This window comes from Citrus sinensis, chromosome 4, assembly GCF_022201045.2.
Source record: "Citrus sinensis cultivar Valencia sweet orange chromosome 4, DVS_A1.0, whole genome shotgun sequence".
NCBI lineage: Eukaryota > Viridiplantae > Streptophyta > Magnoliopsida > Sapindales > Rutaceae > Citrus > Citrus sinensis.
In genome coordinates, this window is record NC_068559.1 from 19,169,676 (window position 1) to 19,186,858 (window position 17,183).

At 31.0% G+C, this 17,183-nt stretch overlaps 1 protein-coding gene across 1 annotated transcript; it reads left to right on the top strand.

Moving 5' to 3' along the window:
• Positions 1 to 13,659: 13,659 nt before the first annotated feature.
• On the top strand, positions 13,660 to 15,822 carry LOC102625186 (phenylalanine N-monooxygenase-like). Its single transcript, XM_015532189.3, has 3 exons — positions 13,660 to 13,851; positions 14,194 to 15,075; positions 15,190 to 15,822. The coding sequence occupies exons 1-3, from the start codon at positions 13,660 to 13,662 to the stop codon at positions 15,820 to 15,822; spliced, it is 1,707 nt and encodes a 568-aa protein (XP_015387675.1).
• Positions 15,823 to 17,183: the final 1,361 nt, after the last annotated feature.

The window sequence follows — 17,183 nt, forward strand, 5'->3', positions numbered from 1 at the left end:
AAAACGAGTAGAATTAAATAGAAAATAATTTAATTTATACAACTAAAAATTGAGTTTAATTAAATCATATCTTTCTACTAAGAGTTTCACCTTACATAACTATTATTATTTAGCTATGCATAATTGAAATAAAAATGATTATCAAAATTAAATTATACATAATTAAAAGAAATAAAAACTAAATTTATTTTTTGAATATTTATTATAAAATATTAAATCATAATTAAGATAGAGAGATGGGGAGAAGAATTTGGAGGGAAAGAAGTGAATAAAGATGTAGAGAGGTGTGTAGAAGGGTGTTCCCTCCTCTTCATTTATACTAGTTCATAATCAATCCACACCGCACACATAAATAAAGCCAATTATTTCATAAATAAAGCCAATTATTCCACTAACCAAATATAAACCTAACTCAATTCACTCAAGAACACCCAACTTATTCTACTAACAATTACCGCACCTAACATAGTAAAAACTTATTCTATTAAAAATTACCACACTTAATATGGTAAAAACTTATAATTTCAGTATAAAAGGAGGATCCTCCTTGACAATAGCTTAACTTTTTCGGAACTCCAAAATCCAAATTTAACATCCGTTTATCTATTTAGAGCTTGAACTACGTAAAATTATTTTACCTAATGAACACACAGAAATACACAAAATCAAATATATAGAAACATAATTAGAAATTTATAATGTGTTACATAATTACAAATGTAAATTATAATGTAAGCACAAAATAACATTTTCATTCTTTATTAAACATAAATTTTTTAACACTAATCATAAATAATGACAAAGTCAACTAGTCACCTATCTTTATAAGTACCTCAAACATGTAACTCATGTGATTTCCCTTCGCTAGTAAATTGTTTATCCCTTACTTTAACTTACATAAGAGAATGGACGTGTGGTCACGTGCATACCTTGATGAATCTACATGACGTTGGGGTACGAATGTGTATTTCGTCCTCGAGTCTTCTTTGAGCATCTTTCTCTTCATTCAAATAAGCGCATTTTTATAGTCGCTTTGACAAGCTGCCAATGATTTCTTTATATTTTTTTTCTGACCTTGAGTAGATCTTCATGATTAAAACATGCCAGTTACTCTGGTTATATTGGAATAAGGTGATCTTTTGATACTATGCTGTGTCATAATAAACATTGCACAATAACAGACACTGAGTTTGTTTCATAGTGCATATATTCTTATTGAATGACATTTCAAACTAGTCATCCACATTCTATAATTGAAAAGCGAGTAAAAGAGCACACATTATCACATTTTGAAAAAGAAATGCATTAATAGGTAACAGAGACATAAATCATTACATGACACTATATTGTTATCCTAAGAAGAATGATGGATCTCAGAATCTTCCATTCTTGCCATTAAAGACTTAGGGAATTGAATAGTGCAACTGAACCTGGGTACCCCACACAATTGACCACATATATAAACACATAATCATTAAAGAAAACAAACAAAATGAACAAAAGGAGGTTAAGTGCTACTCCTTTAACAGTAATATAACTTCTCTCTGTCCGGGCCAACGATGATTACTCTCGCACCACTTTTCATATGGATTGGAAGAGTCATAGATGTAAATCTTTAAGACTTGTTTTTCTTTTGCTGTGGGCGTTGCCTCATTCGGATACCCCAGGATTCCCTTGCCTTAGAGTCATTGGCGAAGTCAACCAAGAAATCAGCAATGGTTTGGGTTGTGATAGTCGAGTGAGGCCTATATATTCTAAGTAGGTATCATTGGGCACTTTTATACCTTAAGTTCAGGGCTAAAATCAAGCACTCACTTGCCCTTGTATTACTCTCTAGATTTCCGAGCTTGCATCATATCGGCTACAAACTCTTTAAGATACCCACTGAGAATCAAGGATTTGATTTCCTCCTAGAATTTAAAGTACTAGGTGATATTATGACTGTGATTCTTGTAAATTTCGCAATACTTCATACTACGCCTCATGTTGGGATATTTTCGTATCAATTTGGTTGGGCGGAATAGACCACTATCCCGAATATGATAAAAATTTTCTGTTGGATGGCTATTCAAAAGGTGAAAAAATCTATATGGAGGTTTCTGTGATGGATGTCTCTACTCTAGCATAACATATAGTTGTAGTTGAGCTACATATGCATATTGTACCATATTCTATGTATTACCGGTTGCAGCGAGCTTCATACCCTGGGTACCCTATGTTGGGGTATTGAGGCATGGCAAAATGCTCGAGGAGAACTACTATTCGAATCTCTATAGTGAATAGTGAGTTGTAGTCTACTGGTGTTGGAGTACCATTAAGGAGTGTTGACTTACTCTTAATGAAATACAATTAAGGAATTTTTCTGTTGTTTCTAGGCCTTTTGGAGAGTTCGAATTGAAGCAACGTTTGCGTTAGCTAATACAACATCTAAGGTATTGTTATTATTCTTACCTTTATTTATTAAATATACTGAGCACATGGTAGGCCCACCAAAATGTATGCAAAATCTATTCACCAGAGGTATTCGTATAAAGTGAATTTTTGTGAGAGACTATTCTTCAACTGTGAAAACTACTTTGGTAGTTCTCAAACCCATTACAATTGATTGGTGCTTGTGTTTTTTTATTAGAAAGATATCTTCTATAAAATCTTTGTGAACTACATTTTTGGAAATGAAAATGCTTTGTGTGGTGGTGATTGTGCTTATTTGCTTGGTCTTCTAGCATTTCAGTGAAATGATTTATTTTGACTTGTGCTTATGACTAACTTGTTGACAGAGAAACTAGGCCATTTATGGATGCACTGATATGAATCCTATAATTTTTTTCTTAATTGACATGTTGAACTTTTTGGAAGATATTTTTATTTATTTGATTTGTCACATATTGTGCTTTATTAGTTGAAAATGTTTTGGTTTGTGGACCATGTTGCACTTACCAGTTCTCAATATTGATATATGATATATACGCACTATTGTACTGGAAATTGATTGAGTTGGTTTGCTCCATCTGGTGAAATTTTATAAAAGTTGAAGGTTTGATGAGAATATTGGACTCCCCAAGTGAGAATCTATCTAAGTTTGAAATTGTTCTGATATCGTTGCTGCAGCACTTTGTTAACGTTTTTGTTTTTTGCTAATCATTCCAGGCCAAATGATATCCGTGATTTTTCAGAGTGTTTGTTCTTGAGGTAATGCCTTGAGGTAAGGTATGTAATGAGTTGTGTGAAGTGGGATGTGATAATAATTTTGCCCTTGCTTCATGTGATGAAATCGCACATAATTTGCCCTTGCTTTATGTGATGAAATCTTTGGGTGGTTTGTTTATTTAGTTTTTTTCTATTTCTTTTTATATGCTAATTTTCATAGTTCTAGAGCAAGTCTTTCTCTAGTCATTTTGAAATACTTCCACATGCTGCTTCTTAGCCAAGATTGTCTTGCCCTAATGAACAAGTTAAATGGATTTGCGTTGCTTGGAGTCTCAGTGTAATATATGTGTTTTAGAACTTAGATTGATAAACAAATTTGAACAAATACAGTGGAAGAAGAATAAAGAGAAGATTAAAAAAAAAGAGTAGAAATAAAGAAAAGGATGGTGAAACTTTAGGAGAATAGGGGAATCAAGAGAAGAGGATAGAATTTTGATGGATTTTATTTAATTATGTAACAGAGGTTTTGTGTTGTTAGATGTTGTGCGTTAATTAATTTGTAATCTTGGAAAAATACTTTATCATGAATTGGGTTAATTGTAGGTGGCCAATACACTAATATATATTCTTCTAGCACTCATCTAAATGTAATCTGTGTTTCAGGTGATGTTGGTGGCTCTTGGGAATTTACTATCAGTGTTCTTTTTACGAATAAATTATTTTTCTGATGATGGGGTAGTGATTGAATATTGTAGAGAATTTATGAGCTACTCTTACGGATTTGATTCACCATGTATTTTGATGATAGTATTTGTTGGAAGTTTCAAGTAATTGAAATTTTTAGTATATGGTGATATTTGGTATTTGATAGTTTTTATGAATTTGAATATAATTTTTATTTCAGTTAATTCAAATTTTAAAATGTGGCTTTTGTTATTTCTATTTCAAAATTCTAGAATTTAAATAATATTAATTAGTATTATTATAATTTCAAAATTAAAAATAATAATTTTATTTTTTTAAACCTTAAATCTCATGACAAAGAATGTGAATCATTAATTTATGAAAGATTTTGAAAAAGCCCACCAAATTCAATATAATTTAAATTACCTGCTAAAATTTCCAATTAATTCTCAAAAGCCTTGCAAAACGACGCCGCTTGGTTCGTGACATATGCGTGATAGATATACACTGTCAAAGGAACATGTGATAGATAAAATGTTGTCATAGATTTATGATAGGGGCTACAATGACAGATGGAAACTCTGTCATAAAAGGGGTCGGATGATAGATATTCTCTGTCATGGTAGCCCATTTTTCTAGTAGTGAGAGTTCTTAACAATGGTGGTTGGAGGTTGAAGAAAGCCTCAACCTTATTGTATATGTGTTTTTGTTATAAATGAGAAAATAGAACATGAGCGCTTTTATATGGAGTGTCTTGGGATGTCCGATCGTCCTACATCTAGAGAATTTTTATTGGTCTATCCTGCGGATATTCATGTCCTTTGGCTCGTATAACTATTTGGAGCATTGGAAGCTGGTTGGAGAGCAAGTTGATGCATCATTTGTGTATTTTGTCCACACTTACGCGTATTAGATATTGGCAGGTAGTCCCACACACTTTGGTGTGACAAGTATGGACAGATGGTCCAAACTATCGTGATGAACTAATTTTTGGCTTCTTTTGTAGGTAAAATATTCCTCAATGGATTCTTAGCTAGAGAATCAGTTATTCTTTTTGGGCGATGAAGACATCTCGCGCGGCTGATATTTTATTCACTTTCTTTTAACTATTCCTCCTTTAATATGGCGTATTCCACATACCAATTTTATTACCTGATGTACCCAACATAGGTCAATCTTCCCTTTGATGACTTTGCAAACTCTACATTGACACATGTTGTTCTGTCGTTAAACTTCTATTTTTCCCCCTAAATAGTATTGATTTTATATTTATTTCATATTTATTATGTTTTATTTGATAAGTAGTTAGTTGTTTTACATTTATAGTAGTAAGATTATTGTAGAGCTTTTATTTTTCCATGTTAAAGATGATAATTCTGCTATAAAATCCGTCTGGTGTAAAGAAACACTCAAACAACAATATTGACATTAAATAATTTCTTGTTACTGAATGACAGTATCAACTAAATTTCTTTTCGTATAATAGAAAGTTAGATATAAGGTCTAGTCAAAATATATTTTAAGAAGAAACGAGCAGCACTAAGAGCAAATTTTAACAAAAGTCGCATAATATTTTTTTATAGATTTTGTTTTAAATTGAGTAATTATTAATTTATACAGTACATGGGTCCTATTATAAAATATAATTTTTTTTAAAATATTATTTTATCATATTAGTCTTAAATCATGATCAATAAAAATTATTATTTAATTAAAATTATTAATTTATCGAGTATCTAATGTATAGTCAAATCTAAACATCTATACTCCGAAGACGAGGAAGAGGAAAATAGATAGAGGGAGTGGGTCAAGGAGTCGAGTCCCTCTTGTATTCATAATTCAAAATATGTAAATTTGCTATTGTAATACTAATAAGGATGATTTACATATTCTTGAATCCCTTCATATCCATTGTTTTCAAATGTACAAGATTCGTCATAGAATTGGCACTTAAATAATAGTTGACTGAATTGAGCGTATACCCATTTGAATCGGCAATTGACAAATGGCATCCTCAAAGACTGAATAGGCAGAATTCTTCATGACGCACCAATTTATCACATAATTTTGAATTTTTAATCTATCAATATAGAATCTTCCATTTCATAACACAACAGTTAAAAGATTTTTAAAAAAAAAGAAACTTTTAATCTATGGTCAAGAACTGGATGCTTAAAAATCAAAAGTGAAATAAAGAACTGACACTAGTAAATTGAAATGTACATTGCCTAGAATTGATGGAGCATGCACGGGCATATGTGCGTATTAAAAAAAATGCCACTTGTTCAACTTTGACTGCAGTGGTGTTCCATTTGATTAAAGCCAATTTTTCAACAATTTTAATTTATTTAATTTTATATTAACTATTTATATTATTTGATGGATACAAAATTCGTGTTTACGTTTTCATTTTTCTACCTATTCAATGTTTTTTTATGTTGTAGGTCTGACTATTAATATTAATTAATTATCAATTTGAGTCATAAAATGACTTGATCAACTCTACCTAACCTTGTTTATTTACTCAATTATTCCAAATTTTGTTTATGCCCTATCCAGCAGGAATTTCAAACTTGTGGTACCAAGAACAGTGAGTCATTCTCTTTTGCATGCAAATGCATTTTGTAAGCATGAGATCATCATCAATTCATCATATCATCACCAAATGCTAACAATTATGTGGTTTTTTGGAAGTTCAAAATCTCGTTCTGACCTTTCTGAAATGCCCACAGCCTAAATCAAAATTTCCCCCGTTTATTTATTTTTTTTAGTGTTAATATTATATACAATAAGAGTACTAATATTTGGCCCCTCAATTTATCTCACTAAATTATTTTTTTATTGAAAAATAAATATTTTTTTCAAACTTGCATTAAGTTAACTTTTCATCTCTCACATCTCTCTCTCTCTCTGCCTTTTATGATTTGCCAATTGATCAAATATTAACTTTTAATCAAATCGCAAATTGAAATTAAATAATTTCTTATGTGTAACACATAATCAAACCAATATCATCAATAACAATAAAACCCACCACTTGGTCATAAAGTTTAACAAAACCCAATATTAAAATTTATCATATGTTAGTGAAAGTGATGGATTTGCATGAAGGATTAATGGTGAAGAAGATATGTGGTAATGGTGGTGGTGATCATATTTTTGATGAAAATAGGTGGTGGGGGGACGGTTATGCTAGAAAGAAAGGGGGGGGGGTGTATTTTCTTTTTAAAATTTTTCATAGGGAGAATTCTTGAACGTAGTATAACAAATTGAAAAATGGGGGATGCTAAGACAATTTGAGGGGGTCAAATATCATTACTCATACAATATAACTAAAACCTAACAAGCTCAAAGTATAGCTGAAACCCACAAAGCCTAGGACAAGAAATTGAAAAGAAAAACTCCCATTACCACTGGGGAGGCAAAGTAGGTACTAACTAACCGATCTAAGAAGTTGTTAGCTAATTCTTCTCTTGTTAGTGCTACTATAAAAAATTAATAAAGGAAAAAGGATATTTATACCCTCAAAGTTTAAAAAAATTATCACAAAAGAACCCAAAATTTTAAAAAAAGAACACAAAGTCCCTTTTGTGACCGTAACACCTTTTAATACAGTAATTAGAAAATTGACTTTAAAGTTTTTTAATTAATACAAATTTAATATAAATAATATTATCTATATAATAGACTAATAATATTAATTTTTTTGACATTTAAAATAATATTAAATTATCAAATTATTATATATATATTTTAATAAGTCTTTGGGTTAAATAGATTTTACAATTAACAAAATATCCTCTATGAATGATATTAAAATTATTTTTTAATAATGTTCAAAATAATTTTTATTTATTTATTTTAATATTATGTTTCTATTTATTATTAAATATTAATTTAATATCATAAAATAAGTCTAATAGATTGTAAAATATAAAAATGTTGTTTGAATATTAAAATTATTTTAAGATGTATATATTACTACGTTTATTTTAATGCCACATTTCTATTTATTATAAAATTTTGGGGTCAGTTTTTTGGGTAGAAAAAGGAGTTTTAATATTCCTTATTGAAAATTTAGGGGTTTTTGTGACTATTTTTTTAAACATTAAGGATATAATCCTTTTCCATTAATAAATTCAAAGAAGTGATGTTATGGATGCTCAAAAAAATACTTACTTGAAAATAAAATAATTCTGTAGGGTGATGACGAATTTCTTGACTACTATTGATGAGAATTTGACTTGACTAGCTAGAAATATAATGAAGTATTCTTTTCTCCCTTCCTCTATGACTCCATCCACCGCGTTCGTATGAAGCTACGAAGAATACTGGAAAAACCCTACAAATAAAATCATTTTTTTTACCTTTCCAGAAAACAATGCTTGTACGCTCACTAGTTACGTCGTCCTGTGCATAATTTTACAATAAAATACAATAAAATAGAATGCTTCACTAGATTTGAAAGTCTCTAACAAACGTAAACATTTTTACCACTTCAACTCTTTCGTTTTCAACATAATTTTCCACATTAAACCCTTAATTGAACACATTTCATCACTCCTAAATGAAAGCAAAAACTTTATTTAATTATAAAATTTATAAAGAAAGATAAACTAGCACATCCCATTATCAATATCTTATAATTTATGCCGCAAAAAGGCAAACTTATTTCAGCATTGGCTTCCAAGAATTCTGAGAATTCAACATTCGCTTCTATGAGATCAAACCATGCGTACCATGTTAAAACATGAAAGATTAATTATTTTTTTAATATAAAAAAATTAAAATGGTGCTCTTAATTAAGTTAGTTTACCAATATCCCCTTAGTTGATTGACATTTCCTCTCATTGTCCATAAAGAAAAGGGTGAAAGAAAATAATTAGTGTGTGTCATTTAGAATATTCAAGAGATTATTTCTTATAGGAATTGTGCAGCTAATTGAACTTTAATTAAATGTTTTGCTTTTCCATTTTGTTTAGAATTGAGCAGTTAAGAAAAAAAAAATGTTTGTGGATAATTTAAACTTCTATCAATGATATTTTGATGCATACACTTCTTAAACTCATGACACTCTTAACATTATATTTTGTCAAACATATAAGGGCCCATTCTCCTGTGTTGGATGGAATTATCCACAATTGTAGGCATCAGATTCTACGCAATTTTTAATTTATTTCACTAACTCTCACTTTTCAATTAATACTTTTATTCCATCATTGCGCTTATTGAGAAATAAATATTTTGTATTAACTTTCAAGCTTTTAATAGATTAACCTCTCATCTCTCACATTCTTCTCTCATCTCTCACATCCTTCTCTCTCTCTCTCTCTCTCACTATCTCTCTCTCTTTTTTAAGTGATTCACCATTTGATCAAATATTAATTTTTAATTAAATCCTAAATTGAAATTAAACAAATTTCTAAGTTACCACACAAATCAAAATCAATATAACTAATAACAACAAAACCCACCACTTATTCACAAAATTCAATAAAACCCAACATTAAAATTCATCAAATATTGGTGAAGGTGATGGATTTGCATGGTGGATTGATGATGATGAAGATAGGTATAGGTGGTACTTGGTAGGGTTGATGTTTATGCTAAAGAGAGGGGAAAAATAAAATATCTTTTTATTTTAAATAAGAGTAATTTTGTAAAGTAATAAGATAAATTAAAAAGTAGGGGCTAATGAAATAAGTTGAGAAATATCATTAAAAAAATAGAGACTGGTGAGATAAGTTGAGGGGTCTTATATCATTATCATTACTCATACAATGTAACTAAAGCGTCTATAAAAGTTTAATGAAATCCCCAAATATGAAGGCCACCAAAGTCCATCAAAGGAAATGAAAGAAAATACCCCACAACAATGGGGGAGGCTTGAATCTTCGTCTTAGAGTCATGAAGTAGTAAGTAATCCAAAGAAAAAGTTGTTGGAAAATTTTTCTCTTGTTATTTCTACAATAAGAAATTAATAGATTAAAAGAAAAAATATACTATGCTTGAAATAAAAAATTCTAAAGGGTGACGAGGCGTTTTTTGGCTGGCATTGATGAGAATTTGACTTCACTACCTCGAAAAATAATGAAATATTCTTTTCTCCCTCGCTCTATGACTCTACCCATCTTGTTCATTGGAAGCTAAGAAACATACAAGGAAAGATCCTACAAATAAAATCAAAACTTTTAATTTTTGTTTTTAAAGCAATGCTTGCGTGCTTACTATTTAGGTCTTCCTATGCATAATTCCACAATAAAAGATCACGAGACTAACAAAACATACAGGAAAAAGTCCTTCAATACATTTGAAAATCTCCAACAAACGTAAACATTTTTACCAATTCAATTCTTTCCTTTTCATCATAATTTTCCACGTTTAACCCTTAACTAAACACGTCATAGATTAATTTTCGCATTTTGCTATCGCCATCACTCCTGAATGAAAGCGAAAGCTTTATTTAATAATCTCGTTTACAGACAAACAAAAACTAGCATATCCTATTCAATATCTTATAATTTATGCTGCAAAGAAGCAAACTTATTTCAGCATTGGCTTCTAAGAATTCAACATTGGCTTCTATGAGATGAAACCATGCATATCATGTGAAAAGATGAAAGATTATTAGTTTTTTCTTATCATAAAAAAAAATAAAAATAGTGCATGTAACTATTTTTTTTTTTTTTTTTAAAGTAAGGAGGTGGGGAAAGTCTAAATAGGTTTTTATTTTTTCTCCCTTACTATCCCCAAGACTTGAACCCGAGCGTTAGCTGCTACAAGTTTGATGGTGTTACCAACCTAACCACACCGGAGGGTAGGACGACCTAAATGGTGAGTGGTAAAACAACTAAAGAGTTATTGGCAAAGTAAAACAACTAAAGAGTTATTGGCAAACTAACTTCGTTACATCCGAATTGGAATTATGGAGAAGTGGCAAAACAAGTTGATTTGAGGTTTGCCGCAACCGTACCTTTTTCAAGAAAAAAATTAATTGGAATATCAAAGTATGATGTATATGAGTTAGATTTGACTTTTAATAAATGCTGAAGAAGAAAAATCGCACATCATATAAGGGTAATTCTGGTTGAGTCTTTATTATTCGTCGAAAAAATTGAGAGACTATAAATTTGTACAATGAATCAATTAATCCTTTCAAATTTGAGGTTATGTCATTCAAGTTCTTAATTTAATTTGTTGGTTGAAAGAGATAGCAGCGCAGAGGTAATTTCAGTAAAAATTGATCGGTCACATCCTTATTCTTTATTTTTTGATGGTGTCAAAATTTAAAACTAACTATTATGGGGAATATATATATATATATATATATATATATAAGTAACCTAAATTAATGTTACAAAAAGGGCTGTCCCAATTTTCCAAAAAGTATGGGAACTATGAAGGTAACAACTGTCGATTTTGGTGGTGTCATGGTGTGCACGGAAGCAATAGGAGTGCACCGGTTTACTTTAATTATGGAAATTCGATTAAAGAATCCTTTTTTGTTCTTTTTAATTTACTTTGAAAATTTAATGAGCCATTTCTTGTTTTTTGAATTTCAGTTTACCTTTAATATTGTTAGGGGGTTTTGTTAGTTTGAATTTAATGCTTATATTACTACTACTACTACTATTATCATCATCATCATCATCATCATCATCATTATTTGATAAGAATGCTTCTATTATTTAGTTTAGCAATTATCATATTTTATAGATGTGGTGGAATTATTTGGAAAATAAATTACATTTCGATGTTTAATTTCAAGAATTATGATTGTTATTTATTTTAATGGTGCTTTTCATATTTGAATTAGTTTATAATAACTGATTAAAAATTTTATTTACTGCAGAATTTTGTTTTCTGTTACTCAAATTAATAAATAGGCGGTTAGACTTAAAAACTAAAAAGCACTAATATGCACGAGGATAAATCTGTACTCCAAATCACTAATAACCTAATTATGATATATAAGGGTATAGTTGTCATCTTATGTATAATTTAGCATTTTCACTAACTTTTTTAATGAAGAAATTAAATTGAAAACTTGAATTAATCTATTCATTATATGAAGCTATGGTCTTTAATTTTTTTTCCCCTACAAATAATAAGGACTGAACTACAAAGCTGATTGGGAGTTTGCCCGCCGACTTACTTTTTTTTTTAATTAATAATTAAAAAATTTAGTATGATTTTTACATAGCTCTCTGGTAAATTGACTAGCTTGAAATCGCTCTCTTACTTGTGAAAGCCTTAATTTATCCCTCATTTTTTTAAGGAGACAAAAAAATATTTCATCAATCCACCTCCATTTTTCCCTTATTTTTTGGGAAAAAAATGGAAGTGACTTGAGGTTTTCAAAAGTAAAGGAAGTGATTTGAAGATAATCAATTCACAAGCGAGGGTAGTAATCCAAAATTTACCAAAATGAGCTGGATTTGACCATTAAGTTTCAACCAAGACAAATCGAACATAATGATTAAATTTGAAATTAACCCTTCATTCATATATATAATTTAGGATTAGGATATTTTCCTAGTATTTTTATCTCCTAGTCTTCCAATCTAGTTGAAAAAATTGGCTTAAATGTAAATAAAGTGAAGAAAAGCTGGTAATTGGCTTAAATGTCAATCTTGACCACTTATTTTACTAGGAGAGAAAAAAACAGCAAAGAGAATTCTTGCCTTATAATTCAAATATTTTGTTTGTATCCACTCTTAGTTTATTTATTTATTTAAAAAATATTTGAATGATAACCAAAGTTGGTTGGTGTGAGTGGTTCGGCACTCTTACTCATTAAGAGAGGTTAGGGGTTCAAGCCCTACTCTCGTATAAAATCACCACTTTGGCCAGCACTTTACCCCTTACGGGCCGACCCGGTGCAAGCGGAGATTAGTTTGGGTTGTGGTACGGGTTTAAAGGTACCTCCTACAATTAGGGTCCACTCAAGATCACCTCGTGGTTCAGACAAAAAAAAAAAAAAAGAGTTGGACTATTGGCACCCCTCTAATCTCCTTATAAGACCCCATTTTTAGTTATATTCATTTTATGTCCGAAAATGCCCCTTTTTTTAGATACACTTTTCTAAATTCTCAATTTTTATTTGATTTGTTCTATTGTTAAAACTCAGAGTATTATTGTGCTATTTTTTTCATTATTTTCAATTTTATTATTACCCTACACACAAATTAAAAAGTTATATGGGTGATAAGTTTTTTAGTGTTAATCATTGGCTGAAATAATACCAATTTCAAATTATAATTTCAAAGCAATTTTAAGTATAAAAATATTTAATCAATAAGGAATCAAAAGAGAACAATAGATTATTCTAAATTTGTATAATTTATTTTAGTTAGATAGGATATAATTTTTTTTAAAGGATTGATTATGAATTAAGTAATTTGCTGGAAAAAAATTTATGTGTTTAATTTTCAATTGTCTTTAATTATAATTTTATTTAAAGGGGGGTTTTGTAAGAATAATGCAGGGGTGCCAATAGCTCGACTCAGAAAAAAAAAATATATATATATCTGAATGATCAATGAAGAAAATCAAAGTCTGTTCTATGTACGAAGCTGTATTCTTAGTAGATACTGACAAAATAAATATCAACTTCCACAAGCGCAGACGTAATGAGTTTCAACACAGGTGAAACAAATGAAATTTCATGCATGACTAAATGTGACCATTAAAATATATATCCGGTTGCTAAACTGACAACCATCTCTCTTCATAATGTTATATATATATACAACCTCAGCCTCCTCCTCGTTCAGTCGAGAATTGCCTTTTGCTATGATAGCCGTACGTTTTGCTAATCCTTTTGATATGGATAACCTCAGCCTCCTCTTCAGTGATTTCCTTTCTCATCTTGAAAATAATCCCTTTTTTGGATCCATTGTTTTGGTGACCACACTCGTTTCCCTTGTTGCACTAGCAAGCTTTCAGCTGAGTCCTCAAAATCGTCTCCGGAAATTTGTGAAGGATATGTTTTCAATTGTCCAGAATCAACTATTCAAGGTATATGATAAAAGCTCTTTCATATATATATATAGATATGTATATATATATAATGAGCATATAACATTGTTTTCTAACTCACATGAATTCAAATAGATGATTTAATTTTTTATCTATTGGATTCTTTTAATGATGAAAAATTAAGTCGAAAAAATAGGAAAAATAATGCTTTACGCTCGTGTGTGGTTGTCTCTATCATGCCCACATGCGGAAAAATGCTGTAAACTCTTTCACAGCTATATAAACTCGTATATGATGCTGTAAAGTATTAAGTATTTTTGCAAAGTTGTAAAAAAGGGGCATTTTCGTGAATATATGCCTAACATTTTGTTCAAAATCCAGGGATCCGAGAAAAAAATAAAGCGGCTACCTCTGCCTCCAGGCCCTTCTCCATGGCCAATAGTTGGAAACCTTCCGGAAATGTGGAGGAAGAAGCCAGCCTTCAATTGGATACATGATGTGATGAAAGAACTAAACACGGATATTGCTTGCATCCGCCTGGGAAATGTTCATGTTATTCCAGTGACTTCCCCAGAAATTGCCCTAGAAGTTCTAAAAGACAACGACTCAGTTTTCGCAACACGGCCGCTCACAATGGGGACAGAGTATTCTAGCCGAAGATTCTTGTCAATAGCTGTTGTGCCATTGGGTCAGCAGTGGAAGAAAATGAGAAAAGTGGTTGCTTCTCACGTGTTATGTTCAGCACGACTTCACTCTTTACTCTTTAAGAGAAGAGAAGAAGCTGACAATCTTGTTAGATTCGTTTATAGTCAATGCTGCAAACGTGGATCTGGTTCGGTTGTCAATGTAAGACATGCGGCCCGTCAATATTGCGGAAACGTTATGAGGAATATGATGTTTAACAGGAGATATTTTGGTGAAGGTAATGAAGATGGAGGGCCTGGATTTGAAGAAGAAGAACACGTTGAGTCACTCTTCATTGTACTCCAATACCTTTATGCATTCACTCTATCAGATTACCTTCCCTGGATGAGAGTATTCGATTTAGAAGGCCATGAAAAACTTATAAGTAATGCTATTAGAACTGTCTCCAAGTATCATGATCCCATCATAGAGGAGAGAATTCAACAACGGAGGCATCATCGTGGGAATTACAAGAAGGAAAGTGATGATCATCAGGACTTGCTGGACGTCCTTATTTCAGCAAAGGATGAAAGTGGGAGGCCATCATTATCAGTAGATGAGATCAAAGCTCAATGCATGGTAAGATATCTAGTAAATTTAATTAGGACATTTGTATGTTTTAATCACCTTATTAATGCTCTTGAATTTGATTACAAATTAACTTATGAATCTACATATCTACTCCATGTGTAGGATCTGATGCTTGCAACTGTGGATAATCCATCCAACGCTCTAGAATGGGCCCTGGGGGAGATGATCAACCAGCCTGAAATTCTTAAAAGAGCAACAGAAGAAGTAGATATGGTTGTTGGAAAAGAGAGACTTGTTCAAGAATATGACATCCCACAGCTCAATTATGTCAAGGCTTGCTTAAGGGAAGCGCTTCGACTTCATCCCGTTGCACCATTTAACCTACCTCATGTGTCAACTCGCGATGCCACAATCGCCGGCTACTTCATTCCCAAAGGCAGCCACGTTCTGCTAAGTCGACTAGGGCTTGGTCGGAACCCTAATGTTTGGAAAGACCCCTTAAAATTCATGCCGGAACGTCACATTGGTTCAACTGATCATCATCTTCAAGTTGAGCTGACCGAACCAGAATTAAGGTTTGTTTCGTTTAGCAGAGGAAGACGTGGCTGCATGGGCGCGGCACTTGGGTCTGAGATGTCTGTAATACTACTAGCAAGGCTTCTTCAGGGTTTTGATTGGAGCCTGCCATCAAATGAGGAGAAGATTGACCTCGCTGAATCAAAATATGATCTTCTTATGGCTAAACCGATGCATGCTAGTGCAAAGCCTCGGTTGGCAGCTGAGTTATATACCTAGCTAATTAAACTAGAATTATGATATCGGTTAGTACAAATAAAAATTGAATTGCTGGCTAGGCTTTTTTTTTTTTTTTTTTTATGTAAGAAAAATGATAAAGAGCCTAGCTAAAAGTGATTGTACCGAGATAGAAATAACAGTAAAATCTTATAGTATTAATTAAAAAATAGGATTCTATTTTTTACTTAATACTATATATAATTACACCATATGGTTTTATAGATTTTTGGCATTATTGTGTCATATACTGAGATTTTTCGGCTCAAATATCAATACTCTGTAATACTTTATGTAATAAATCTCATATGTAATAAATAAATAGATAAATAAATCATGTCGATCAACATTTGATGCTGTGCAATAATTCTTTCTTAGTTTAATTACTATTTTTCTTACTATGCAATTTTTTAAAATATATATCGAGAAATGTGATCATTTAAAAATCATGATCACCTCAATCCTACCCTTTTTAAAAAGAATATTTTCTTGATTTAAATTTTACTTGAGCATATGTACAAGTTAGTGAACTGTTATTAATATATATGGTGTGTGTGTGTGTCAAGATATCATCCGAAACTTTAGAAAATTTAAATTTACAGAGCTCCTAAAAATTGAGTGGTGCTAGGATTATAAACTCTCTTTATTCCGGATATCATAATCACTTAACTATTGACAATTTATAGATTTAGTTAATTTTTGTTGTTTTATTTGGTTATTCTTTATGCTGTATGCTTTTATCATTTATCATGGGGCTAATTTAATTAACAATACCAAATAGAAATTGTCAATAGTTAAATGATTATTATTGGTCGAATACTAAACTCCATATTATTAAAAATAGTTTCAGTTAATTAGGCGTTTAAGCTTTTATCACTGATCAACTTATGCGTTTTGGGGATAATGGGCTTGGACTTAATTATTAGTTGTCACCGTAAATCCCAATGGTTTGCATGCCTCTCCTAGCTTAATTATAGTCAAACCCATATTGATTTTTTTTATCCTTTTACTTCTCCATGGTTGGAATTTGTGTAACCAACTAAACAAAATTACTAAAAACCTCTGCATCAAGTGTTTGGGACTAATCAAAATCTTAATTAGCGTCTATGTAAGTGAATAAAACTTGAAACAATTAGATGTGAGGAATTTGAAAAAGAGAAATACGGTGCTCTGGATTTTCCTCTCTGCACGGATTCACTACATAACATACACATGAAGGATATATATCATATATTTCAGGATAATAGAGAGGACTACGCCCATCTTTTATAGATCCTAAAAATGGTGTAAGATAACCAAAATAAATAAATAAAAAATTGTAGTAAATTTTACAGATATTTTATAAGAACTGAACATGTAATTCT

Coding starts and splice junctions, on each gene's coding strand:
- LOC102625186 (XM_015532189.3), top strand. CDS start 13,660: ATGGATAACCTCAGCCTCCTCTTCAGTGATTTCCTTTCTCATCTTGAA. Junction 13,852..14,193: donor TCCAGAATCAACTATTCAAG/GTATATGATAAA, acceptor TTCAAAATCCAG/GGATCCGAGAAAAAAATAAA. Junction 15,076..15,189: donor AGATCAAAGCTCAATGCATG/GTAAGATATCTA, acceptor CTCCATGTGTAG/GATCTGATGCTTGCAACTGT.